General features: G+C 44.6%; 5 protein-coding genes across 7 annotated transcripts; 2 read left to right on the top strand and 3 right to left on the bottom strand.

Annotated features, from left to right (window-relative positions):
* Nucleotides 1-238: 238 nt before the first annotated feature.
* On the bottom strand, nucleotides 239-1,930 carry GL218_02402 (uncharacterized protein; the record flags this gene model as incomplete). Its single annotated transcript, XM_033578918.1, has 1 exon — nucleotides 239-1,930. One exon carries the CDS (start codon nucleotides 1,928-1,930, stop codon nucleotides 239-241), a length of 1,692 nt encoding a protein of 563 aa, XP_033437766.1.
* Nucleotides 1,931-6,325: 4,395 nt separating this feature from the next.
* Nucleotides 6,326-7,343, top strand: GL218_02403 (2-(R)-hydroxypropyl-CoM dehydrogenase; the record flags this gene model as incomplete). The annotated part of the gene is made up of 4 exons (XM_033578919.1): nucleotides 6,326-6,367; nucleotides 6,426-6,677; nucleotides 6,736-7,018; nucleotides 7,075-7,343. The coding sequence occupies 4 exons, from the start codon at nucleotides 6,326-6,328 to the stop codon at nucleotides 7,341-7,343; spliced, it is 846 nt and encodes a 281-aa protein (XP_033437767.1).
* An 8,809-nt stretch (nucleotides 7,344-16,152) lies between these two features.
* Nucleotides 16,153-17,542, top strand: GL218_02404 (uncharacterized protein; the record flags this gene model as incomplete). Of its 2 annotated transcripts, XM_033578920.1 has the most annotated exons (4): nucleotides 16,153-16,411; nucleotides 16,466-16,785; nucleotides 16,917-17,132; nucleotides 17,207-17,542. In XM_033578920.1, 4 exons carry the CDS (start codon nucleotides 16,153-16,155, stop codon nucleotides 17,540-17,542), a joined length of 1,131 nt encoding a protein of 376 aa, XP_033437772.1. The 2 variants fall into 2 exon arrangements, with proteins under 2 accessions (XP_033437772.1, XP_033437771.1); XM_033578921.1 differs by lacking the exons at nucleotides 16,153-16,411; nucleotides 16,466-16,785 and having other exon boundaries at nucleotides 16,932-17,132.
* An 846-nt stretch (nucleotides 17,543-18,388) lies between these two features.
* GL218_02405 (uncharacterized protein) lies at nucleotides 18,389-20,961 on the bottom strand (the record flags this gene model as incomplete). Of its 2 annotated transcripts, none has more annotated exons than XM_033578923.1 (5): nucleotides 18,389-19,269; nucleotides 19,326-19,609; nucleotides 19,665-19,853; nucleotides 19,993-20,562; nucleotides 20,777-20,961. In XM_033578923.1, the coding sequence occupies 5 exons, from the start codon at nucleotides 20,959-20,961 to the stop codon at nucleotides 18,389-18,391; spliced, it is 2,109 nt and encodes a 702-aa protein (XP_033437774.1). The 2 variants fall into 2 exon arrangements, with proteins under 2 accessions (XP_033437774.1, XP_033437773.1); XM_033578922.1 differs by lacking the exon at nucleotides 20,777-20,961 and adding an exon at nucleotides 20,662-20,758 and having other exon boundaries at nucleotides 19,993-20,554.
* A 4,813-nt stretch (nucleotides 20,962-25,774) lies between these two features.
* GL218_02407 (uncharacterized protein) lies at nucleotides 25,775-26,280 on the bottom strand (the record flags this gene model as incomplete). Its single annotated transcript, XM_033578924.1, has 2 exons — nucleotides 25,775-25,858; nucleotides 25,927-26,280. 2 exons carry the CDS (start codon nucleotides 26,278-26,280, stop codon nucleotides 25,775-25,777), a joined length of 438 nt encoding a protein of 145 aa, XP_033437770.1.
* Nucleotides 26,281-27,294: the final 1,014 nt, after the last annotated feature.

Consider the following 27,294-nt stretch of genomic DNA (forward strand, 5'->3'; position numbering starts at 1 on the left):
CTAAATTATTTATCCCATTATTGAAAATACATGCAGACTATTTGTGCCGAGTATATATTACGGGAAGCCGAGTAAGTAACCCAATTAATTGAATAAGACAGGGGAGGCGAGACAGAAGATGTATTATATGTTTTTATAACAGCATATACAACATTGGACTAGACAAACGCCCCCAAGAGTCCTTTTTACTATTTTGCTTCCTATATATCGTAACAACATACGCACATGTTAGATCACATCATGCCTGGAACAAGGCACCAAACCCGGCCGTAGGCGCTTCCGATTCCTCCAGCACATCCTGTGCCCTCCTAATCCTTTCCTTAACCACATTCTTCTCTGCAGTCCATCGTCCTCCAGCTGTGGTCCCAGCCCTGCCGTCTCCCCATAGACTTGCCAACCAGCTGCTACCCGCTCTTGCTGACTCCCTGTTTTCCAGCAAAGCCTCTCTCTCTTGCTCCTCGCGTGCGAGTTGTGCCACCATGATCTGCCAGTTCTCGAGGCCGGCGAGTAGGCATTCCTTGCACGTCTTCTTGGCGTCACCACGGGTGTCCCCGCTAGTGTTTAGTTTGTGCAGCTGCTCCTCTGCTAGGTCGACGGCTTCACGTGTCCAGGCCAGGCCGTCTTCGCGAGCCTTGGTAGTACCGGAGGACGAGGCGTAGATAATCTCCCCGATATACAGGTTCAGACTGGCCTCCTCGCATAGCTCCTTTGCGTCCCGGACTGGAGGGGATGTACCGTCATCCGGGGGTGGGGGATATGCGGGGGGTGAGAGCAGGCGGGTGGCTGCGCCGGTGATGTTGTGCAGGGTCCAGGGGGAAGAGGACTGGATTTCGTCGGGGTTGATGTATGTGGGTTTCTTTGGGGGCTGCGGAAGCGGGAGGGATCTGCGTGCGCGGAGGACGGAGATTAGGATTGGGAGGGCTGTGGCGGTGTCACCTTCGCGCGCCTTGTGTGTGGCGAGAGCGGTGAGGGTGGTGAGGAGATTGGCGGAGGGTTGGCGTGAGAGATCCTGTAGGACGTATGACCTCATGTCGTATGGAGGGGGAAAACTTTCTGTAGCTAATGCCAGTGCCCATTCGTATGTAAGCTCGGAGGCGTCGGGGAGACCCTTGAAGTCTAACCACGAGGCGTACTCTAATGCCGCATCCAACTTCTGCTTAGACGTGAAACCTTGGGTCGCTAGTATTTTCTTGTAGAAAGTTTCGGGCTCTTCGAAGGCACGCTCACAATGCTCTTCGCGAGGCGCGCTTTGTGAACCGGGCGAAATAGGCCTCGGGCTCGGGTTTGATGGTCCTATGACCTGGTTGGCTGGGAACACTAGGTGCCGCGTCTTATCCACAATCTGGTCATCGAGATGTTCGGCCGCTTTAGCACACAACATCAAGGCCTCGTAATAGCCTCTCCTCCATGGCTCGCTTTTTGATGTTATATCATATCCTCCCCCTTCGGTTTGGCTCTGCACAAGGCCGGCACCTTCGACCTTCTCATCTTCTAACCTTTCGATTACATTTTTAGCATAGTTTCCAGTAAGGACCCAGTCGATGTCCGGCGAATCGGTTCGGTCGGGGGCCCATTTCGCGAGTCTGAATCGCAGTCGGGTTATGAAGTGCCATTCGTGCGGCGTCGGGTATTTCCTTTCAAGCCACTCCTGCTGTATACTCCAGTAGCCAGCGATAGAGAAGCCAGCAATGGCCCAGATATACACAGTATACTTGAATCCGAGAAAAACCTCATAGGCCAACCATCGTTTTCGCTCGGTGGTGAGATATCGGAATTGATGATTCCTAGCTAGTGGTACTGATAGGAATGGAATTTGGGGTCGCCCTCGGGACGCGAGGTTCGTATTTCTTGTAAATCGGCGAGAAATAGGAGGAAATTTCGAGGTACGGAGTGTGAGGAGGCGGCGGATTAGAATGCGTGGTGGTTGCATTATGCCGATAATTGATTCCAAGAAGAGGTCTCAGCCCTTCAATATTGAAGCGCACGTTCGTAGGCGGACATTATGTAATAATCAAGTATGTAGGAATGAAATAAGTAGCTCCTAATCTTAAGTTGTCGTAGGTAAGCACTTTGGTATAAATCATGAATTGATGATGATAGATTGGATGATAGATTAGATGTTAGATACTGATGAGGCTCTTATTGCTGAGCTCAAATTCTAATTCTAAGCTAGGCTTTAGTCCATGCATGTCCCCGCCATGTATATTACATAAGCCCCCGCCTTCTTGGGAATATGACCAAGCCATGATTGGCTAATATTATTCTTCATCTTATTGGTCAAGCTGTTCGATCCAACCCCTGAACCCCAGACCGAGAGATAATATGACATATATATTTGTTCGATTACCAAGTGAATATATGACACAAATAAGCCTCCTCTGGAAGATATTCGTATTCCTAGCGTAGTACATGAAGCAGGTACGGCTTTTGTTGGTCCTGAATCTAAAGGTGGCTCACTCGACAGTTTTTATCGGCCGCGCGAAGTTTACAACGTAGTAAGTTATTACTTAGTGATCCTTATGAGAACCTGTGAACTGACTCGAGAAAACTAGTTTGTGGTAGTAGGAAGCTGGAATCCGAGGCTCACAATATGTGAGTTCGCCCAGGGTCTTTTCAGGAAGCTTCACAAGAGCCCTGGCCTGATTCCACAATCTAAGAAAGAGAAGACCATGTCGGTTGGGAACAGTTTCGGTCATAAAGTTTAGTAAGTGACTCTACCGAGATAGAGCCGCGGAGGTTTATAATGAGGCTTTATGGCATAGAAAATAGGTAACTGACCGTCGATAAAGGCTAGTTCCGGTCACACAGTCTATCAATATAGCATCCGACGGTGTTGAAACACTGACTATATCAACTTATTTGCTCTTTCGTGCGAGAAAGAGAGTTTAAGACAAAGTTATACTCTTCTGACGATGAATTCTCTGGATCGACTTTACTCTAATATATCTCCAATGTGTCTTAAACTTTCCCTAACTAAGGAGAAGTGGTTCATATTACTTCCACCCTGGCTTACTAACATGTCGACAGGAATGATCTAATGACTTTAGAGTTACTATGACCAACAATCTTGTAGGTGCCTCAACCTCTATTCTTCTTGATTTATTTTACCAATATATTTGCTACTGTTCCAAAAACTATATATATTATAATAAATCGCCGTCTCACTTCTGTATACCATTATACTTAGAAGGTTAATAATGCTCTACATATTTGGGCTCAACTATCCAACTATGCTTTTACATTAAGAAAATATCGATATGATTCAGAAATTCACATTAAATATCACATAGCCAATTGCTGCCTATCTTGGGCAGGCAACTGCCATTTTTAGATGATAATAGGGATATGATTATGCCGTTGACTCCAGGCAGCTAACTGCGCCTCTGTTCTAGGCTTTCCCTATGACTCCGCGGAGAACTCCGCGGTAGTATTGAGTGCTGATATTGGTCGATCTCATTTCAGTAACCCTTGATTAAGATTCCCATCTCGTGCATTTTGACAGCCTTCGGCTCGTGGCTAAATGCAATTATGCGGCACGCGCATAAGATCTGTGGAAATTTCTACGATATGGCTATTTGACGTGCCTTGGGGAAATTGGCTTACACGATGTTCGGCACAATGTTCCGACGCCGCATCCGAAAGCATGCATGGGTCTATACCGGTATCCTAGAATGGCAGCTCAATATATAGTGATATTTTTATTATATAAGTAGAACGTTAGAATAAAGCTCTGTTATCTGGTCCTATTCTTTTACCAAGACCTTGGATAGAAGTTGCTTGTCCTTATCTATTTCCCGACGCAGCTCACTACATAATACGTCATTATTTTTATTCCCAGACCCCAAGATGTACGTGCAACAAGTACTGAGCGCCTTGGTACTGGCGGCTTGCGTGATCTCTGGCCCGATCGCTCGGTCTGTGACACCCCAGATCGAAAGAACTCCAAGCAACGTCTGTGTCCTAATCGACGGCGACGATCCCTATATCCTCGACCCTTTCAACCGTCCCCAATGCGCATGTAACTGCATAAAACAGGCATGCAAACAAGTAAGTCTTCTAAGATAAGCACCTTGTTCATCCTCCCGCGCTGACGAACTCGATCTTGTGCAGTCGGATCCTGCTCAAACTGAATTATGTCTTCGTACACCTTGGCCTAGCCCCAATAACACGGCTTTCCCTGATACGCTAGTACGATATGCGGCTTGTGTTGGAGTAAGTGATTAAATGGCACTCGATTGTGACAATTAAGCTTCATAGCTAACGACTTTATCAGTCTACGCATTGTGTTGGATGATGACTTGCATGAGGGATTGGAGAGGCGGCGCCACCATCTGGGAACTGCATTTAATAACTGCATATCATATGTCGGCACTTTATGTCTCAGCACTCTAATGGTTTATAATATACCACCCCTCGGAATGGTGTCCTGGCTGTTTATCTATCCTGGAAGACGAGTTGCGTAACTGATAATAATATATAATTCATATTTTGATAAGTCAAAATTAACGGATGTGATGGGTGTCAAGTATTAGCTGGCAGTAATTTATTAAGTATCTACTCTCATTATTGTCTTCAAGAACTTTAGATGGTAGCCATCTTCCTTAGCCGTGGCGCTCGGACGTTAATATCGCAAGCTACAGTTATAGACAAATGTATGAACAATCACACTAACTGCTTCATACTACGAGACAACAAAATGAAAAGGTTGAATAATATCCCGATAGTAGACCTAAATCCATGCTGCTATATATACGAGTATTACAATTCTACTTATAAGAATGTTAATAGCTTTTAGGTGGTAAAATACTATCATTTAGTAGTTGGTCGGATTAAGAGCCTAATGTGGTAATAACTCTCCCTATTCTATGCCTTAAAAGTATTAGGTAATATATTCAAAGCGAATACGGGCTCTTCCTATTGACTCCGGGAATGAAATGTAGTTGACTGATGTGATGACTTATAACAATGGATACGTAAGCTGCTTATACATGGCAACACAGCGTCATGTCACTCGGATGTTACCCCGTTTACATCTTCATGTCTACCTCCTATTCTTAACTCGCCCAACACATTTATCTCATGTAAAAAATCGATTTCGTAAAAGGAACCCCCATCCAAGTTTTAGTTGATAACAATAGTTCAGCATTAAGCTTGGACCTCTTACGAACGGAGACTTTTCGGGTATAATACCTTTATGACGAAACAAGCGTACCGAGAAATAAGCTTCCCCACACGAATCCTTTATAAGACAAAACTTGCGGCTTACACAACCTGGAACTACATACATTTCGCAAGTGGCGGTCAACACTGCATATTCGGGCCATGTCTGATACCCCAACATACATATACGGGAACTTGTCTGCAAGGAAGCGGTGAAACAGTGACTACTGTGTCGTTATACTTCGAATATTGACAATGGCCGAATCATATCTCTTAAATAAAGCCATCTAGGTGTAAACTGGTAACCGGCTAGGTAGTATGATATGAGGTAAGTAGCAACTAGATAGGCTCATGGTGACATCCAGGCCATTCCAGAAGTGCCATACATATGTATGCACGCCAGCCCTGGATAATAAATCGACCTGTCATATTATAGGAAGGAATCCCTGAACAAATGTCGCACGTTCATAAGCAGTAGGACTTAGCGCTCGGGGACTAGGAAGAACGTACTAAGTGACCCATATACCAACACGGACGTCATCTAAGACTTCGAGGCTATTGCTAGATATTCCTTCGAGAATAACTCATCATCAGCCTTGTTATAAAAGTATTACTTAGGATAGATTCGTGAAAACTTTTAATAACTACGACCTGAGCTTGAGGCTCGTCATAACTCACATTAGGCGTACACTGAGACAAGCATTAGATTACCGGATGTGACCGAAGAGTAGCATTTCAGTTCTAGCCCTATACTGTTTCTTTGGTTCGGGCTGACACGTGTAGTCCGTTCCCTGGGATCCTATCGGCGTTACTACCTACATCGCCGAATTGGGCATGATAATGGTGGTTTTCTTTGGAGTTTAGCAGCGTGACCATCAGATTATACGTCACTGGTATGTTGAAGCATTGTAAGAAGCGGCCGTTCTCCCCGCGTAACAATGCGTTTTGAGTACCATGCCGAGACACGTAGAGGTGACAGCTGACTTCTGGGCAAAGACGTAGCTATAGACAAAGAAATATTTAAACACGTGGATTCTCTCCTTTTTGTCTCTCCTGTAGCTACTTATACAAACAGGTTCCCTTCCAGACATTACGAACACCAATCTACATTTGATATATATCCGTTTCCAGTAGGACTTCAATTTTGCTCATATATTTATCTACAATGGCAGCCTTTCAAGTTAGCGGTTACACCATTTTAGTTGGTGTACGTATTATCCAAACAGAAGAACCCTATAACATAGTGCTGACTCCTTTTTGAATAGGCTGGTGGCGGTATTGGTACAGAGCTCGGTGCCACATTTGCTGAGGCAGGCTCGAGGGGTGTTCTCTTCGCCGATATCAACTATGAAGGAGCCGTCAAAGCTGCCGAGAGCAGCAAAAAAGTAGCTCTAGCTAAGGACTACAAAGCAGTGGCTGTGAAGGTGAACGTGACGGATCCTAAGTCAGTGCAAGAGATGGTCGACGTTGCAGTCAAGGAGTTTGGCAGGATCGACTACGTCGTCAACGCCGCCGGTGTAAGTTCACAATGATACCCATACGTAAAGCAGCATACTGACGAGTATCGATGGCTAGGTCGATGGCCGCAGAAACGTTCCGTTCGATCAAGCGGATATTGCCGACTTTGATCGCGTGTTCGACATTAACGCCAAGAGCATATTATACGTCACTCAATCCGTTGCTAAGGTCATGAAGGCTCAAGACTCGGCCAAAATTGAGCTAGGACGTCACGGCGTCAAAGACCTCGGTCGTGGATCGATCGTCAACATTTCTTCTATCTTGGGAATTAGCGCTCTACCCAACAAGGTGGCTTACATCACTTCTAAGCACGCTGTTGGAGGACTTACCCGAGCCTGCGGTACGTATAATGCCGATTCGTGTTACTACCATACATATTGCTGACAAGAAGATTAGCTGTTGACTACAAGGCACTCGGCATTCGGTGTAATCAGGTCTGCCCCTCATGGGTTGACACCCCCATGTCCCACGAGGAGTATAACCGAATTCCTCAACTGCGTGGTCTCATCGAGCAGCTACCTGCTGCTGGGCGTCTGATTGCACCCTACGAGGTAGCATCTGCCTGTCTATATCTCTGCACGCCGGCAGCGTATTATATCAACGGTAGCACGTTGACTTTGGATTCGTGCGTCCTAGTTGGACCTGCTGTACCTGCTGTGGAGTAAATTATCATCCTGTAGGCTGTAAGAATCATGCGGGGCTAGGGAAAAGGAACGAACATATGGCGGCGGATGTCTGCTTTCAGAGTAGTGCTTACGGAAATGACAAGGAGTCTGATTTCAGTTAATCTTTCCCATACCTAGCAGCTTGAGCTTAGTACATAGGATCGCTCGCTTTTTGGGTCTTACTACATAGGTAGGTACCTAAGATATAACAATAAAATTGAACGTTAAACTTGTAAAACGTGCATATGGGCCTATGTGAACCGAAACGAGAATGCATGTTGGGGAGTATAAATGACGATAGAAGAATGATGTTTAGCTGATCGAGGGGGGGACCACCCTAGACCCGCTTACGTATTGTCTTACCCCTTTTTAAGATAAAGAAGAAAGAAAAACGTGGGGGAGGGGCCGCGGGTCTATCCGCCAGTATGTATGTATATATATTAGGTACATAGGTACCTAGTGTATTAACGGGAATACACGCTAGCAAGGATACGAATCCAGCCCACGCATAAAAAGCAACAAGGATAGCATGATTTTTACGTTATACAACATGGAAAGTTGAGTGCTACATTTAAGGTGATGATTGAAATAAACTAGCTTTAAGATTAAGAGGTATATACCGTTATATTTTGTGCTACATAGCCCATTATAATAGCTTATCCACATCTTGATGCCGCTTTGTAATATTGCAATGGTGTAAAGCATACTTTCTGAAAAGCTTTAAATATAGTTAGGTACTTAAGTAGGTTAGGTACCTGTTATGCAACTTGAAACATAAGTATTAGTTATTTAATATTGTAATAAAACGACATTAAACAAACAGTGTTAAATAAATTAGTCGATATTTAAAACAAGATAGTAGTTTTTACTATACCATAAATATTAAATAATTATTTGTCCCTTTTCATCTTAAGTGGTTATGTAAATGTTACATGTGTTGATAAATGTAAAACGATATATGCTCGACTTTTAAAAGGTATGTTATTTAAGGCTAAAAACAGGATATTAAAAACAATACCCCGTACGAAGTACTACATTACCCATCTAATAAGTACCTAAGCACCGCTTGCTTACATAGTATTTAGGAATATTTCCTGCTTTAGGCACTTTTGAAATGCGAATGTCAACCTGTAGTTTTATGGGGCATGTTCCCATACTGGTGGATCCGACTATGTACCTAATGCTATGCTACGGCGAGTGAGTCGCTCCACCACGGCCCGTGCCTAGTGGCCTAGTGGCCTAGTAGCATAGTGGAATTGGTGGGCTCAACCTTAATTCAACTCTAAAATGGTTCGATACTTTTATTATCCTAAAGAAATACTGTTTGAAGGTACGATGGCCTAAGGGCATATATAAGATTTGACTAAGTATAAGTGGAGTCATTAGAATCTTTTCCAATACAACATTCTTTACACCCACATATCAATACTTAGAAAGTTGTTGCAACCTTAAAATTGACAGAAGAAGTGCCTGGTTGATAATCGACCTAAAAGTTCTGTCGCGATTGAAATTGGAAGATAAGAGGGCTAAATATTTCAAGCGTGTCGGCCATCCTCAAGCGCAGATACCTAGGTAACAAATGCGATAGTTACTACTCGTAATAAGGACAAAGTAGATGACGACAAGGAAAAAGAAAAAGCACAGCTTAATATTGTTAATCATCCTTAAGGGAGGCGAATTCATTGCTTTCTATGCAGAATACAATTTTATGATCGAAGCACCCTAATTAGCAGGTACCTATAGGTAGGTACCTAAACATTGCAAGGCGAAACATACCGAAGAGACGACATTCGGTCAATCTTTTCCATGCCCTAAATGTCTACTTCTAAGACTTAAAGATTTAATATTAACAGCCCTAGCGAATGGAATAACCATGCCGATATGTCGCATGGGAAGAAATATGTACCAAACCGAATCCCTCGCCAGCATCATTCAGTTTATCTACGCCTTAGAACTTACAACCGATAATAGCCATATGAACCGTCATATACAGTCTTACGTCTCTGACTGGCCATTGTACTGTCAAGGATGTGCTCGCTCAATATCAACGAACGTGCCTCTAGAAGATATGTGGGAATGCTCGAACACTTCAAAATATGGCACGCACCATCAGCATTCTTTTACATTATTTGTAAGTATTCATGTTCTACAACAAGCGGCCTAACACGATATATAAATGCGATTCATTGTGCCGAGTTGCAGATCTCCTTTTCCTATTCCGCTTGCCACCGTGCGGGAAATTCGGAGCCGAGTATTATCGACGAGCTTGCCTCCTGCATACCTACGCATCCGATAGCTGCTCATGATAAATATGGATATGCAGAAACTAGGTGGGGGCTTCGCGATAAATCTAAGATCAGCGAGAAAAAATCAGCAAAAGAATGCGACTAACTGCAGAGACAACAGTCCCACACCCTAAACCTTTTTATCAGCGGAAAACGCATATAAACCAAGGCACACGAGTAAAAGATTAATTTCTAAAGACTCCCTGATATCTTTAACCTTTGACACAAAGCAATATACTGACAATACCCCCTTGTCGCCGCTATTAAGTGATAATACGGCCATAAATAAGTTAGCTAACTCGTGTGTGTCCAGTTTGCTTGACAAGGACGGTTCCGTCCAGAAAAGCACTTACGATGATAAGTCTCTAAGAGCTCACCAAGCGGTCTGTCATGTTTCACTAGCGTAGTATAACCACCAGTTATGCCACCAGAGCCCTCGGGCTATCTAGCGCCCGTATAACTCCGTGCCCGGAGGCTGAAGCCATCACGCGTGGTTGACCTCACTAATTCACACTAACGTGAGGCGTTTTAGTGGGTAGGGAGGCTGCCACAGCTATCATTCGTAGGAATCGAGACTCTGTCTAAAACTACCGTGTTTACACCGCTAGGCGGGTTACCGTATCCAGCTAATAGTATAAGCATACTAACCTCAAAAGTCCTCACGCATAATCAGATGTCAGTCAATATTATATGTGATCACCAAATACATATCCGTTTACAGGAATATGGTATCATGAAGTGGAGAGCTGGGATGAAACAACAGGTGTCTAGAATATGAGTTCGTAGATAATCGGGGGTAGGAGTGTCTCCGAGGACAACAGTCCGAAGGTAATGTCATTATCAATTTTTTCCTGTTCTGTTCGATATATATATTATAAACTAAACCGCCTACAAGAAACGAGAGCTTAGACCGTTGTCGTTGCATAGCTATCACCACCGATTATTATCATCATATCTCTACACTCCCCAAACAAAAAAAAAACCTGAATCATGTCTACCAGAGCCTGGCTTGATCCGAAGTCACACTCCGTCGAAGGCCACACAAAGCAATGCATGCTTACCTATGAGGGCCGAATTATCTGGGGGCCGTCCTCGTGTCATGATAACACGACCCAGCTGCGAGACGCCCTTCGTAAGGCCGATTCCCGATTTGACATGATTATTATGGATAAGCCCAAATCAGTCGAGGGTCACACAGCTACCATCAGCGTCAGCGCTGGCGATACTGTTCTTTTGGACAAACTCTCCACTCATGATAACATGACAGGGCTATGTAAAGCCGTCCACGACGCCCAGCAGCAGGTACGTGGCTCTCGTCCTACCCTCCAACCCCTTATCCGTCTTCTCCTATGCACCTACAGTTCTATACCACACATTTTGACATATCAAAACCTTATGAAAATACATCAAAGCTAATCCCTTTTCAGTAAGGATTGTACTTGCACCGATTCTTCGTTCGGATCACTTCGCCTCCGGAGATAGCGTCATGAAGAGTGTGCTCAGTCGTGAGAGGATTGTTGCTGAACAGAAGGTTATGGCGTTTAAAATGAACAAAATTTGCAAGGGTGTCATGGGATACTAAAGTAGGGTGCATCAAAATGCCCCTATTCGCCTCTCACTGAAACACCATAAGGAATCACGTGATAAAAGCTTTCCCCATCGACTTCATCGACCCCTTTTATCCTCCCGGAACCATATACATCGGTACCTATACATATACGAAATTATTTCCTGTGTATTTAGTCGCTCTCTTAGTTTTAGTTGCTTAGCCATCAACTTATAACACTCTTTTGACTACTGTAGACACCTATCTCTATCCAGCAGTGGGAGCCCCTCAAGTCTCCCTAACGAGTAATTTATTGACTCGCTTATTGTTGCCTTGAAATCATGACTCCCTGATGCATTGCTCTCGCCTCTCTAGCGATGTAAGACATGTTAGTTCCACCTTCTCCCAATCAAGAAGTCGATCTTGACAACTTGTTAGCGAGCAGCGATCTTCCTGCCAATTTTATTCTTGCTAAAGACCTATTGTCCAAGTACTGCGACTGACCAAAAAGTAAAGATTCAGTGTCAAGGTGTACTCCGATAGGTTCTGAGAGGATCCCTAGACTCAATATCTTTTCTAAGGAGCAAATTACCCTGGGGATAGGGGTTACAGAATCGGTGACGGCGAGTGGGAGAACCTCGATTACAAAGGTCTTCTTCTGGGGCTGTATCCTAGGATGAAATGTCGGCAGATCGTAGCTGCTGTCACAAGATGAAAGGGCAGCGAAAGTCAAGATCCTAATTTTCATCAAAACTACCCCTTCAATCATAGCCTCTATATAAGTACAATCGACTCAGCTGGCTATTAAGTAAATATTCTTTTCTTGCCGCCTTGAATTTTAGTTCAGGATTACGAAAGTTTTCCTTACCGGAAAAGCATATCATACAAAACAAGAGGCAGTTTTTGACAGCTGAAACCCCTATTCTCTTGGTTCAGGTATCGGATCTTAAAACTATGAGGCCGTTGGAGTGACAGGAGTACTCTCGGAAGGCTTGGAAGAAGAGAAGCCTCCTTTTCTACCAGTCTATGCATTTCAGAAGTTCGAAATGTCTAACGAGAACACAGTATAAGGCTAATATGCAGGATCATTGGAGCTAAAGATGGTTTCCGATATTGAATTTGATGGCTTAGTTGTAGCTGTGATCTTGTCCCCGCGCCTATTAGATTGTAGCCCCTGTACTAGGACGCCTAGCTGGGATTGACATAGGTTGACAAAACTTACGGAAGCTTTTCATTTTCGTCCAAACACCACCTTGTTGGAAACAACGGCTTGTGTACCGAGATAGAAGGAAGAAATCACAAACGCCTTAAATTACACGTAGACACAACATGATAAACTATAAATATCGGGATCGCAGGCTCAGGACAGTCTCTGATCTGATAATTAAATATTATCTGAATAAAGCCTAACCGTTACCTCTCCTCTCCTCTTCTTTTCTCTCTTATAACTAACCTCTTAATGGAAAAGCATGGAAGATCCTGCCTTTTCTACAGCTTTCCTTAATCAGGTACCTAGCTGCCGGTAAATGCCTCCTCACAATTTTCGGCTATTTATTTCTCTAATGTATCGGTATTTTTTAGCATTCAAAGTTTTACCTTTTTCTTTCAAGCGCGATATCTTCACATGCCACCCTGTAAAACTCCTAGGAATTGTGTATGGAGGCTTTTTACGGGAAAGCATGTACTGAATAACCCCACCTTGAGCACATGGCCAGGAAGAAGTGCGAAATCCAGGCACATTAAGAGTCCCTTTATCATAACAACAAGGATTCACCGCTGATGCTGCTGTCGGTTCTTGCTTTGTCATCATAGATACTACATCCTCGGCGGTGGGACCTGTCATGAGGTGGAACCAAACAGCACGGAAACAACTTCGTTGTTCTGCAAGGAACTCTTAACTATCTACGAAGTTCTATGTCTATACATACTAATCATGTTCTTGTTCTAGATGTTTCACCTAGAATCCTGACAGGACCGAGGTTTTGGAGCCTTTACTTCGCCTACAAATAGGCGAGTAGGAACTGGTTTATCTCAACGACTTCATACATTCTGCCAGTACTTATGTTCATATTGTAAATGTGGCCTAGCGTCTGTAATAGTAAGCTTTGGTAAGCTTTGGTAAGAAGACATCAAGATCGGTACTCGCGAACTTAGGACATAAATTCTTAGAACCGGCCTGCGACAATCGGGACTACCAGTACCTATTTTTAGTGTGTCCGCGTAATGTATTTCCTTAAACAAATAACATCGATAATTCTATCTAATCATGGCGCTAGGAGCTACTACTGATGGTCTTCCGAGGATACTATATGATCATGGCCCATAATTGTATTGCCTTTGGTTCGATTTCCTAATATGTTCAAAGATTTAGGTAATTTTGGAGTGTAGCTGACTATACGGCGGCTAAGACAACGGTCATTCTTGAGATAATATAATTATCAAGTCATGGAATCAGTTAAGTATTTACTTAGATAACCTACCTACCTAGGTAGCAAAGGAGACCAGTGTCGAGATAAATCAGGTACGGCTTGTATTGCCGTATGATTCCTCGTAAACCTATTCCCTGGCCTCGCGGTTTAACTCCATATCGGTGTGAACATCTCGTAAGCTACCAGGTAACAGCTTAACGCAACAAGCCATCATATACATTTAAGTGATTAGATATATAGTGATTGAGAGAATAAGAAAGTACTTATTAGTAGTCCTGATCTCTTAGTATAATAATGTTAGTCCCATGGAACTAAATGCCATCGATCACGAGGAAGTCAGAAATCGAATGAATGGATCATATCCAACAGGGGCTTCAGTGCGCTTATATGAAGATTACTCATGCTTCAGTTAATATCATATCTCATTCACAATTGTTATGTCCTTAGATGCGAGGGGAATATGGTAATTATCTACCTAGATATTTACATCTGATTGGTTCAGGCTTTACACTATTCTTACGTGACATGTTTTAAGTCTTTCCAAAGTCTTTATTGGTCAATATAAGTGGAATGTGTATCTGTGTCTCCCTCGCATCTAAGAACATATAAAAGTATGTCTACGGCACCTAATACCGATCCTACATAAATATGGAGCCGCATCCAGAAGCTTGGGCCGACACGGAGACTACGTAAGGCGAGCGGGATTTGTTCTACGTACGAACTTACCTCCGCCTACTCCGCGAGCAAGGATTGATAATAATCCCAGCAGGGTGATGCTGTGCCGGACTAGTAACCACATTTCTAAGTCGGGTGGACCAGCTAACCTACTAAATAGTTGTATCTTATGTTTAGAGTAGTTATTGGAATGTAAGATATACCGAGTAACAACACGGTCCAATACCCAATCCAATTCTCTAGGAAAGCCCCTTTACTCTTTAACGTATTGTGCCTAAGTGGAAATTTTAAGTAGAAGTAAATAATAGTGCCTGACAAAGCACAAGGAACTCTGTATTAAACAAGATAACTCTGGTACAATACTTCAAGTTGTTGGCTCACTATGTTTGCTATGCGTTAGAACAAGGTTCTTTACCATCCTTCGATCCCGCCTTATTCGCCAATAGAAAGTTTGGTGTCTTAATTCGACTTCATTTCCGGTCCACTGAAACCCTTGTTACTTAGTGGTCAAGCTTGTCATAAGCTCAATATCCGAGCGCCTCTACGGAAATATGTTTCCTAAGTTGCCTGGGGTGTCTGACCCACTTACAAGAACACCGCTGGGACTTGTTCAAAACTTCTGATCGTATTCATGATGGTAGTCTTGTCAAGAAGGATCAAATGTGGCGCGGCGTTAGAAACACTCAGTTGAGCAATGGTACAGAACCCCGCACCCTTGTCGATATATCGAAGGTCAACGACATCAAGATGCGTTATGAATGCCGGACATACCTTATGAAGCGACTCCGTTATTTAGAACGAAGCATCCACCCCCGCAATGTTTTACATACGATGCTATCTTAGCGGCTTAGAAACTCTGCATCCGATGTCAAGGATCTCATCGACAACACTGATCAGTTGACATGGCACGCAAGGGAAGGGACCCTGGAATGCTACCTTGCAACTTGGGAATTCGATATTTCACATCTGTGTTCGTCGAAGTGACTACCACGGGATCACCTTTCCACATACAGGCCTACCTACCTAGGTACTAATCAGGTTTCTACATCTGAAAGAACAGAGAAATAGAACAATAATAGGAAAGCAAATATATAGTATTATATAACTAGTTGATTTCTGAGAAGGAGTTGAGGCAAAAAAAAAAAAAAAAGAATTCGGGTTTACTAGTTTTTGATAACTTTATATTTCAACAAGACGAGCATTGTGCCCAACTACAACTTAACTCAATAGGTTCACGCAACTTGCAGCCAAAACATAATGATGATCGGAGTTCTTACAAAGTATCTTTACATAGACTTGAGGCCTAGAACACCAATCTATCGATTTTCAAAAGTGACTTGTAGTTAGAGTTGAAAATGAGCTTCCTTTAATGAGGAAACCTGGTGGAGTAAACCATGATCCAGACCTAAGAGGATCACCCAAGTCCTAGTCTTTATACGTGATAACCCAAGACGGCAAACTCTTAGTCAAGAAATACACGTATGTCAGGTGTATTGGTTAGAATCGCCCAAGTTTCCGATTTCGCTATGGCGTATACACGAGTGCATATTTCTACTGCAAGGACACTGCAATAAACTCCTTCGAGTCTATTCTCAAGCTTAATTAGGTAGCTAGAACATCCTGCTACGTCCCAAAGATAGTACCCGTGATGTTTCATCTGTAAGGTAACTGGCTGTTCGCTTGCAGGCTTTTTAATAAGGTTCCATAGTTATCGTATAATAGAAGATTGAGAGGTTAAACCACATATGTTAATATTAAGTAAACCGGTACAATGGATACATCTCACGAGCATATAAGACATCCGAAATTGCCTTGAAGGCTTAGGAATTACATACCTAGGTACTTTATTAAAAAAAACATTACACTATTACATCATGCTTGAGATTGCACACAACAAACTTTTTGCTCCAGAAGCACTATGGTTTCTCTTACTGGCTCCAGCGCTATTAGCACTGACCCAGATTATGAAGACCTTCAATCAGAAACAGAAACAGAAACAGAAACTCGAAACCAAGGAATTGAATGAAAAATCACCCAAAGACGATGAAATCGAGCCATTGTGGGATTTCGACTTCCGTAAGGTAGATCCTATTAAATACCAGCCGTACAAGACTCAAGGACATGTCACTATGGGTAAGTGAAGCCACCCTTTTAGCATTCATAGTTTCAGTCTCATAAAAAATACAGGAATCCAAAAGCGTGTTCGTTCAGACTGGATCAGAATGGATCGTGGCTATCTCGGTCGTATCCAAGAACGTTTGCCCCTTATCCGAGAAAAGGCCGAATTTACGATCGGGACCGGCGAGGCAGTCAATCCAGCCATCGAGGAACTATACGAAGAAATCATGATCAGGTACTTGCCCGCTAGGTTCCCAACTATGTTTAAGACGCAAGGGAAGATGCGGGGGGGATCGGTCAAGAATTTAGCTACGGGAACTACTTACCCACTTACTACCGAGGGACTTACACATGCCCAAATGCTGGCGTACATGGGAGAAAACGTCGAGGTAAGTATCGTTAATGGTTCTCTCTTGTATCTCGATTTTAGTAAAATTTACTAGTTACCTCATATAAACCCTCATATAAACCCTCAAGAAAGCCTACCTTAGGTATTTACTAACTCGAAAATGCGGAATAGGAAGACTTTTACTTCATGTGTCCCGATGCAGACGGAGAGTACCGTTTACAAGGATACATTGCTTGCTTCCCAGGTGGATTCCTTAGTCCATCCCGAGTCGGTGAGTCCGTCCGGGAGATCCACAAGCCAGTCCCAGGCTACGAAAGGAAGCTCGGACTTAGCGTGGATCGGTATTTTGCTCGGATGCAGCCGGGTGACTTCATAGGCCGCATGAATGTAAGTTAACTCAAACTCAAACTGTCGCGATTATTGTTGTATATAATAATATACCCCGGACTAATTTATAAAAGTGGTCTCTCCAGGTTGACGGTGCCGATCTCTTCCGCACAGACGGTAATAACTACTACCCCGGAACCGAGCAGGAGGTCTCGGACTACAAGGAAGATCCTTCTTTCGACGAGTGCTACTTGCGCGTGGAGCACCAAACACTCACCAAACTACCACGTACAAGCGCCGTTATCTTCACTGTCCGGTCTTACATGACTCCGCTTCACCAAGTGAAAGCCGAGGGAGATGGGAAGGCTTTGGCCGAGGCCATCGAATCTATGCCTCAGGGATTAGGTCATTATAAAATGGTTCAGTACTGGGGCAGAAAAGTTTTACCTTGGCTGATGGAAGATATCTGAACCAGCAATATGAGTAATATGTTAAGTTCTACATCGTTGAATTTTGTAACAATAAGCAAGATGGCGAGGAAAGGCACTAAGCTACGTAAATTGCCTTGAATTGCTCGACTTTTAGGTACCTAGTTTCAAATAAGACAATAAAACTAATGTTTACCGAGTATACATCAATCATCCTCATCTAGTATCTTTACTAGAATATGGTCTTAGTGTAAACCTTGAGTTCAATGTTGGATATGTATAAATTTTATTCGACGACTTAGGTAGCTAAGCAGTTCAAGCATGTGATAAACTAATAAAGAGGTGCCATTTTACGTGTTTGCTAGCCCCTATTACACGACATGTGTAGCTCTCATACAAGGCATGGGACTAGCCAGGATAAATAGCTCTGATATTTCATACGCCCGAAAGGTAACGATGAATACGATATCAGATCTCAAGTAGAGCAAACTAGATCTCCAGCTTCGATTAGATAGTGAAAACCCTGTGGGAGCTCAGCTAACTATAGTTCCAGGTATAAATCAAAGGGCAAGGGTTTAATAGCTGGTAAATTTACTAGTATACCACCTACTCAAGTTAGTTAACAGCTCTTATTAGCCTGCTTTTAGTACCTCATCTACGGATGGAAAAGGGGCTTTAGAACTAAACCCAGCCCCCTTTAAATCAAGATCATAAAGGTAATCCAAAATAAGAGTATACCGCGACTCAACGTGTATCTACATATTTAATTGCCCATATGCTCATGTATACACAACATCCTCTGATACTTCTCATACTTAATACACCCCCCTCCCTGAATATATGCAAGAATTCAGAGATCGCGAGTCACGGATGGTCCCGCCGTCATAATCATAAGTCGTGAAATGATTCCCTCATACCCATAAGATCGACATATTCGACATTATTCATCTCCGGCACATCTACTCCTTGCTGCAAGCTCATATCTAGATCCGTAGCCCACCCCATCGTCATCGTGGCCCAGAGGTCGTGGAAGAGCATTGGTTTCGCCGATCCCGGCGATGATACTCCTTCGCTCGCCGTAGATGGCGCTGCGGGATGAGCCAACGAGCTCCCGGTCCCGGTCCCGCTGTGGGAAGAGGGTGCGTATGATGAACCCGAGGTGTTGTTGCTGCTTCCCTGCTGTTCCTCACCTTCCCACTGCGGAAGGTACTGCTCCAGGCTTCCGTCGAACATCGGGCATAACCGCACTCTCTTATTATGCTCCTCGGCAGCGGCTTCTAGCACGGCGGACTTCTTGTCGAAACTGGTTTTTACGGATCCCAAAACGACTTTTAAAGCACTTACAACATCTGTTTTCTTGCTTAGCCTTTTAGTACTGCTATTCGCAACAGCATCGTCGGTATTTCCGCCGCCATCACCGTCGTCGTTGTTGCTCGATAACTTGGTGAGATACATGCCCAAATCTAAGACTTTCCGGCCCTGGGAGTAATCATAACTAGGGCAGAACGACATTGGAAATGAAAGTCTGTAGCCGAGAATAATTGTTAAAATGAAACGTGTGAGGTCAGCCCCGCAAAAGCAGCTCATCTGCGTTGGGGATAGGTTCACGATGTAGTCCAGTAACGTTCGTGCTGTGTATGCGGCAGATTGAAGCTTGGCGGGGTCGATCATGAGTGCCGTTGCATCTTCTGGACGTGGGCGAATGGTCTGCATGAGAGGTGCGGCCAGGAGAAACGCATCGCCGGCGAGGGAGGCCATCAAAATACTCGCTATGGCATGTTGTGATTAGCTACAATGACATAAAAATAGTAAAGGGGTATCCTACGCTTAGTTGAAAGATGAATAGGAATTCTGGCCTGGAAATCTCGCAGCTGCATCTCAAGGCCGACTCGAATAAGTTGCTTGTGGTGATCGCTCTGGTTGCTGGTATCATGCTTCTTATAACTCCTATGTAGCTCTTCAAACTCATTTAGCACATATTGTAGGCGGACGAGCCAGACAAGGATATGATCTTGCTCAAGGTCGCTGTATTGCTCTAGCATATCACAACATTTAGCCATCCACGGCGTATACTTTAGCGTAGACGACTTAGACCACGCCCACGCGTATCTACTCTGAGGTTAAAATCAAAAATATAATAACGAGGGATGTTACTTTGACTGACACTGAGTTGTGGTGGAAACAAGAAAGATACGCCCGGATGCTTTGTAACTTGTCTGCCTTTCTTTCTGGTGGCATGGTCGCGAGATCTATACGTGTTTCCTTATCCAATCCTAAGTCATGTACGATATCTATGGCCATTCGTAGATACTGCTGCAATTGCCTATTTTTCGGGCGTAGATGAAAGGGGTACCTAGTAGACAAGTTAATTTGTCAAAATTATCTCACCCCTGTGTTGATATGGAGGCAAAGTAGCATAGTAGCATATGAGTGCCGCATACCATATCTACTACCATAGGTATTAACTTATATATAAAATAAAGTTTACTTACCAGGAACAGTAAATAATTATTCCTTGCAGCAACTCGATGGACCTTTCACCCCCAGCAACGAATTTTAAAGCTAAAATCTTACGATACTCTTCGTCATAGAGGCTATGTCCTTGTAAACTCGTAGAGCAACTCGTCACGGCGAGTAAAGACAAGAGCACGAAGGGCATGTCGCGAGCCAAGGACCGCACGTCCGCATCATCGGGCAACGCAATACATGGAGAGGACGACAGCATAGCCCGGAACGACTCCAGCAATTTTTCTGCCGATTCGAGGTTGAAGCGTGGCTTAATACCGAGGCTACTTACGGGCCGTGAACCACATTTCGCTGCCGCCCCAGACGGAGTCGGCATGGAGAGATCATTGAAGTTAAACGATTCCCCCGTCAATGACAGTTGCGCCGGATCACCATTTGATTCATCGTCACTAGACGGTATGAGGCCATCGATGAAGCGTTCGTGCTTTTCTCTTAGAGCGTCGAAGTTATCATGAAGATCATCATCAGCAGGCATAGTAAAGTCGATGCTGAAAGTCTGGCTGGGGCCGGGAGGAGGCGACCGGGCCTCTGCATCTCTAATAGGATACTTTAAGCTCAACTAAATCCTATAGTAGGTAGAAAAGGGGAGGATCGAGTTACATTTTAAAGGGGAACAGAAAAAACATAGTACTTACGGTCGAGCAACCTTGGGCCGCCGAGTTCGTGGACCGGTTCGAAAGACGCATTCCCGTTTGAACTCGGAGCAGCTATATTGTGCAAGATGACATGCATATTTAGCCCTTGACCGACATAGTAGGGGGTAGAGTGAAGACCAATGATGGGGAACTGGTCACGATGGCGCCATACCGCTTACAGATCCCCGGTTGTGTTCCGGGTTGACATTTAATCTTGGATATTCGACAAGCCTCACAGGCATAATTTATCTTGTTAGGCTTAGGTTGAGACCGCGCTTGCGGTATGCTTGACTGGTCCATGGTATGGCCAGGGTTGTTGGTTGTAGTCAGGTTAGGTAAAATATCTGTATAAGAGGCGAGATAGGTGAGTATAAAGATTACCAGACTAGATGCTGTAAATATTGGTAAAGGGCTACGAATTATATCAGCACTTCTAAATATAAAAGATGTTATTGCTGAGTTAATTAGGGTGTGTAGTTTTTATGACTAGGAATAAGGAGAGTAATAATGAGCAGATTAAAATATGACTATAAAGATGATTCAGACTGGATGAACTGTGCCGTGATAGATGGGAACAGATTTCGTAAGCATTTAAATCGTCGTCGGTGTAAAAGACAAACCCCGTGCTTTAGGTACCTAAATATGCATTGGAGATTAGTGGATCAACCCGGGGAGTCGCTTTTCCCGAATATGCATAAATGCCCATCGGACCACTAAACTCTCACGTGCTAGTTCTCGTTTGGTATCTGAATTCTTCGCGTAAGCAGCGAATCCTATATTTTTCTCACTCATTATTCGTCTTTATATGCGCATGATTATAAATCCCCAACCATAGGTACTTAAGCTAGTTACCTGATATTATTATTGATCTTATAACTACCTATCGGATATATCTCGGATATATATCGGATGCATCTTACGTGCAGGTCGAAAGGTAAAAATTGAAGTATAAACTTACAACGGTTCGTTACGATCTTGTCTTGTCTATCTGGAGGTTCCATGGCACACAGCCCAGATAGGTTTCATACACTCATAATACATACATGAAGGTATACTTATACATAAGCATACCTTGGTACCTTGTCTATCTCACCTTCTAGCCCTTCTTTTTCTTACATCATAATCATATCGTAAATAACTCTTATATCATATCATATGAGATGCATCGGGTAAGGCCTGCCCTATAATGACGCACTACCGGATACCGCCAGATATATCCCAACGGCAATCCCAGCGACAACCATTAACAGGGCTGCCGAAGCCGCACCTACAATCGTCATCGTGATCTTCTTTCTCCTTTTCTGCGGCTTGGTTTGCCAGTGTCGCGCCCACCAACCTGTCCCTCCGGCCTCTACGTCCCCGCGCCGCTTTCTTCTTTCGCGCTCCGACTCAGGGCTATGAGGAGTTCGGCCTTGTTCATAATCCGCTAGATTATACGCCAACGGCGTCGTTGAGTCTACTCGGGTGCTTGGTACGCTGATGTTACTTAAACGTTCCGGGGTACATAGACCAGGTGAGTACGGAGGCGGTAGCGATGACCTTGGTGGTGGTGGTGTGAGGGTTACGTCTGGATCTATTACCGACTCCCGGAATCCCTGGGAGTCGATGGTAAAGTTTGTGAGCCGCCGGGGTGGCGTCCTAGGATCATTTGTTGGATATGCCGGACTTATTTCAGGCGACTCTGAGAGAGGGCTCTTAACCTTTGCATAAGCAGGCACCTGGACATTTTCAAGGCCACTCGCAAGACCGATGAGGCTAGCTAGCCTTTTTTGTGTTGGTGTGGGAGGTAGAGGTGTAGAGGGAGGCGGCGATGGCGGAGAAAACCATGAATTTATAGAAGAATGCGAACGTGATGTGCATGGTGGTGGCGGTGAGTCCGGTATTGATGAATGAGCGGTAGTCGGCGGAGTAGCACTGCTTGGTGGTAGCGGGAAGAGGGATGGTGAAAGTGAGACAACGCTACATCGAGATGAGAGTGAAACATCTGAGCATGGTGATACAGGCTCGCCTTTGTTATACTGAAAATCGACACTCAGGGCATGAGGCTGGAGGACGAAATTACCATTCGATGAGTTGGCATCGAAATCCTCAACAATGGTAGTGGGTACGATCAGTTTCGGCAGCGCCAATAACTCGGGACTCCTCCGCTTTCCTTGTGTGGCTTCGTGGTCCAGCATTGTGTGTAATGAATATTCTGCAGTCGCTCCCCAAGACCGCTTAAGGATTGTGCATTCGCTGGTTTCAAGTTTATGAAACCCACCGATCTTGTCAAGATGGCTCCAGGTCGAGTCGGTAATGAGTGATGATAATCCGGGGTAGGCGATGGGCTGACGAGTATGGTAGGTAATAAGGAATGTTCTCGGCAATTGGCTTGGATCAGGTAAAGCGAATGATGGATCCGAGGCGTACTTTATTCAAAAGGAAGGACAGATAATATGATCATATTCAAACCATTATCATCATCATAATCATAAATATCAAAAAGGAACGTAGTGGGCTGGGAAGATGGCTAGGCGAGTGTAGAATTTATTTGCTCATATTGTTCGATTGTCTTACTCTTGCTCTTTTTTTTTTCGAACCCCCTTCAGCTCTCAGAAGAAATCCCAGAGGTCCGGGAGAGAAGTACAGATATAAAAACAATGAATATTTTTGAGTACTGATGGGTCAAGCCCGAAAGACCCGCATCTCGGGCATGCAAGACACAGGGGGATGAGAAAATGTCCAAGAGGGAACAGTGTGTGGTATCTTCGGGCAGAATCCTCCCATCCTTTGGTGTACCTACTTACATACATACTCCTCCCTCTCACATCATCAATACTACGCACAGTACAGTAAGGACAGTAAAGGAACCCGAAAGACAATAGGAAAAAAGGGTATAAAAAAAGCATTAAGCCATGCGGTCATTAGCAGCACAGCAGCAAACCCCCGCGCAGACCGGCACTTGTCGATCCCTCAGCACAGGCTATACATAAACTTGCCCAGCCCACGCGGACCAACGCCCTGCCCCTGCATCAGCCCAAGTCCATCAATTATGTACCTACCTACGGCATACAGCAAAGATAAATCAATCACAACGCTAGAAAAGGCCCCATAAAGCCCCATAAAGCCCCATATCCCTCCCAAACATCCGGGCCGTCGAGGCCACACCGCATCTCTTCAGCCCTCTCTTCTACCTCTGCATTTTTCTCCATCTCCTCCCCCCCTTCCATCTTCACACCGACAGACGCCATCCGATTGGGTCTCTTAAGCCTCGTAAGCAGCCCTAGCTGCGTTTTCCCTACGGGCCTACGGGGGTCTGCACAGCCTACAAATAGGATATGCTATATTATATTATAATATGTATAAATCCATATAATATACGTTACGTGCGTGCTGTATGTTTAAGACCCGCTGCCTCGCGAATAGGTACATATACATATGCACTGTATCATCATCATCATCATCATCATCACGATTGTACCTTACATATATATAACCAGCCCATCCCCATCCACACGGGCCATCAATTGCAACTCCAGAGGTTCCCCGTATGTATGATCCCCTCGTTCCTAGTCTAGACTTGCATAGGTATGCTATGTAGGTACCTAGGTATGTATGTATAACCCACCATCTTATCAGCTCTAAGCCAAAATCAATATAGCGCTCCAGCCCCAACCTCCGCGAATCGCCGTTGCGGTCACGGCAGATACGGGGCCGTACCTGCATATATACGGGTACCGTCTAGCCTAGCAAGCCCTAAACCTGCACTCGCGCCTTGGAAACTTGAAAGCATTGAAGAAGATACCTGTATGTAGATATATACCTACCTATATTGTAACCGCACTACATACATACACACTAACCATGCGACGCCAAGGTCTGAACTACCGCCGCATCTTACATGGTACACTACGCTACATATAGACAAGTGGGTTGGTTAGATGCCATAGTCAAACTGCATCACCGCTTGCGCGAATAACGGCAAAAAATAAATAAAAAATATCACGAATATTGAAATAGGGACTAGGGTTGCAATAAGGCTGTTATAGTTTTCTTTTCTTTACACATTTATTAGGCATAGTTCCTTTTACTTACCGACCCTAAAACAATAAAGAAAAAAAGTTCCCGTAGGATCGGAACTGCTTGTATCGTAACTAGTACACTGTATGGATTTCCAGATCCAAGCGATCGTGTCCTGCAATCCTCGTATCTGAAAGCCTGTGGACCAACCTCCACAACACTTGCGCGGCATTAGCTAATATACGTTGGGGAATTACGAATGATTTAATGTTCGCACAGTATATAGACGCGTTGCGCGTACTTCGCTTTTACTGTATCAACCATGTAGATACACTAAACTTCAATATTCCCACTCTGCTTCCGACGTTCCAACAAGATAAGTAACAATGAGGCGGGGTCGGAATTATCGAACCATGCCATCAGGCAACCTCTTTTCAAAAAGTGGTTTCAAAAATTTATGTAGTTAGAATACGATTCTATTAAACATTGACTCGAAAGATTGCTCGAGCTATCTACGAGTTCTCCCCTATTTACGCCGGCGCTAAACCATCTTCTCTACACATGCAATTGCTTTCCCCGTGCCGCTCATGCGTGAAAATCGATACGAATATTTTGTACACGAAGAACAAAGCCCTTAGGGTTGTCTTCAACTTAGAAAATAGAACAGTCATACGTTTAATGCTCGTAACCTCTTTGGGCCCGCGGCGCATTATAAGTCAGCTCGCCCCTGTTATTCGCACAGCGGGTAGCTTGGTATCGTTACTCGACCGGCTCAAATAGCATTCGAAACGTAGGCGCGTAAGCTTCGTCGGTCAAAACACATTAATTATTGCGACCTCCGATTCGTCCTTTACCTATATCAACGAATAAGTTCACGAAATCAATCGTGTTTCCTCCGCCAAGAGTTATATTCAATCCTTGCTCCATCATCACGCAAGAAGACGTGTTTCGGCCGGCGTCTACGTCAGTGAAAAAGCTCTGGACTGAGGACTGAGCAGTTACTGCATCGGACAATGTTTTTTCTTGGAAGATATAAAGCATAGCCACCCGCGCAAAGTCGACAACCTCCTCTGTAACAGTAAAAGTTGAACTTGGCATGGGGGCCGAGCTTGTACTACTTGGGGTAGTAGTAGTCGAGGCGGGTGCTGTTGTCGGGACTGTCGTAGGGTATGGCGTAGGTGAAGATCGCTTGGAATTGCTAGGTGTTATAGTAGTGGCGAATAGAGTAGATCCAGAAATTGTAGTCGGGTTAGTTAGAGTAGTCACCACGAAGCTCCCAGTAAACGCGCCAGTCCCCGCCGGATTTTCAACTGTCAATGTAATATCAACGTCCGGGAAAACACTGAGAGTAATGGAGACATCCTCGGCAGCTACAGCAGCCTGCGCGAGATCAGGACTCAAACTAACGTCAGAGACCTCGGCCGAGCCCTCTTGTGTTCGCAGAGATTGCCCGTTAAAAGTTACCAGCGCATTTTCCGTGTTGCAGGATAGACTTTCTTTGTTGAATTTTGACTGTATCAATGTGGCGACTAGAGGAATCGAGAAATTACTCTGTGCATCTCTGATAAGGCGAGGAACTGCCTGGCCAATAGTGACGTTATTAATGTCGGAGCCTCCCATGCTGATTGATGTTGTAGTGCAGCCTTGAGAAGTAGGAACTGTGCAGTTCGCCCCAGTGAAACCGTTGGAACAGATACATGAACAGACACCCTGCACAACCACGTTTGTGCCCCCATTAGCACAATTTAGCTGCGCCTCGCAGTCTGAAATGGCTGGTTGCGCTACACTTTTTTCGGCTGCCTTGTCAAGAACGAGAAATTTGACAGGAACAACAACTGCAGCGGCTATGATGCATAGTAACATGATGGCCAATGCAAAGAGAGTCCATATAGGCAACCCGCAGCAACGGCGCCCCTTCCTCTGCGGTTCCGGTTCAGGATCGAACCCCGGTTCAGTTGCTGCCGGTGGGCCGCGGAACGACATCCGACCCAACGGCCAAGCAACGGAGAGTCTACTCTTTCGTACTCCACTTCGAGTTGCTGGTGGCGGAAATGCCGCCAGCATGTCAGACAGTCCAGACTGATGCTTATTGTTATTATCTGCCAAGTCAATTAGTACATTAAATAAGTAAAGATGGTAGCGGGACGAACAATAAAAGTCCTTCTCAGGATCACTGCCATATGTATCCTCGGGAAAGTCGAGATCGTCAAAACGGCTCCCTGGTCTACGGCCTCTATCCATCAGCGATGCTAGCCTCGTCGCCCGTCGAATCAGATCCGGCAAGCTCGTCAAGCTCCCCCTAGCCTCGGCTGCTCTTACTGCATCTATATCAAGACGTGGTGGACGTCGAATTGCGGAAAGTCTATTATATGGTCTCGGCGATGGAACAGCATTCCGTATCGATGAAGGGTCTGTGGCGCTAGCGCCTTCAAAAGCATTCAGCATGTTATCCGCAGTCACACCATTACTGACGGCCTCTCTGGAAATATTTCCTGACGAGCTTGACGAGGCCTCGATATATCCAGTGCCGTCTCGAAACGGTCCGCCCTGAATCGGCGTCGGTCCAGGTCTCGGCATCGAATCCCTCTTTTCAAAGCTTCCTGTGGTTATCAGAGCCGGCTTTCCCCTCTTTCC

Source organism: Daldinia childiae (assembly GCF_008694065.1).
Source record: "Daldinia childiae strain JS-1345 chromosome Unknown Scaffold2, whole genome shotgun sequence".
Taxonomy (NCBI): Eukaryota; Fungi; Ascomycota; class Sordariomycetes; order Xylariales; family Hypoxylaceae; genus Daldinia; species Daldinia childiae.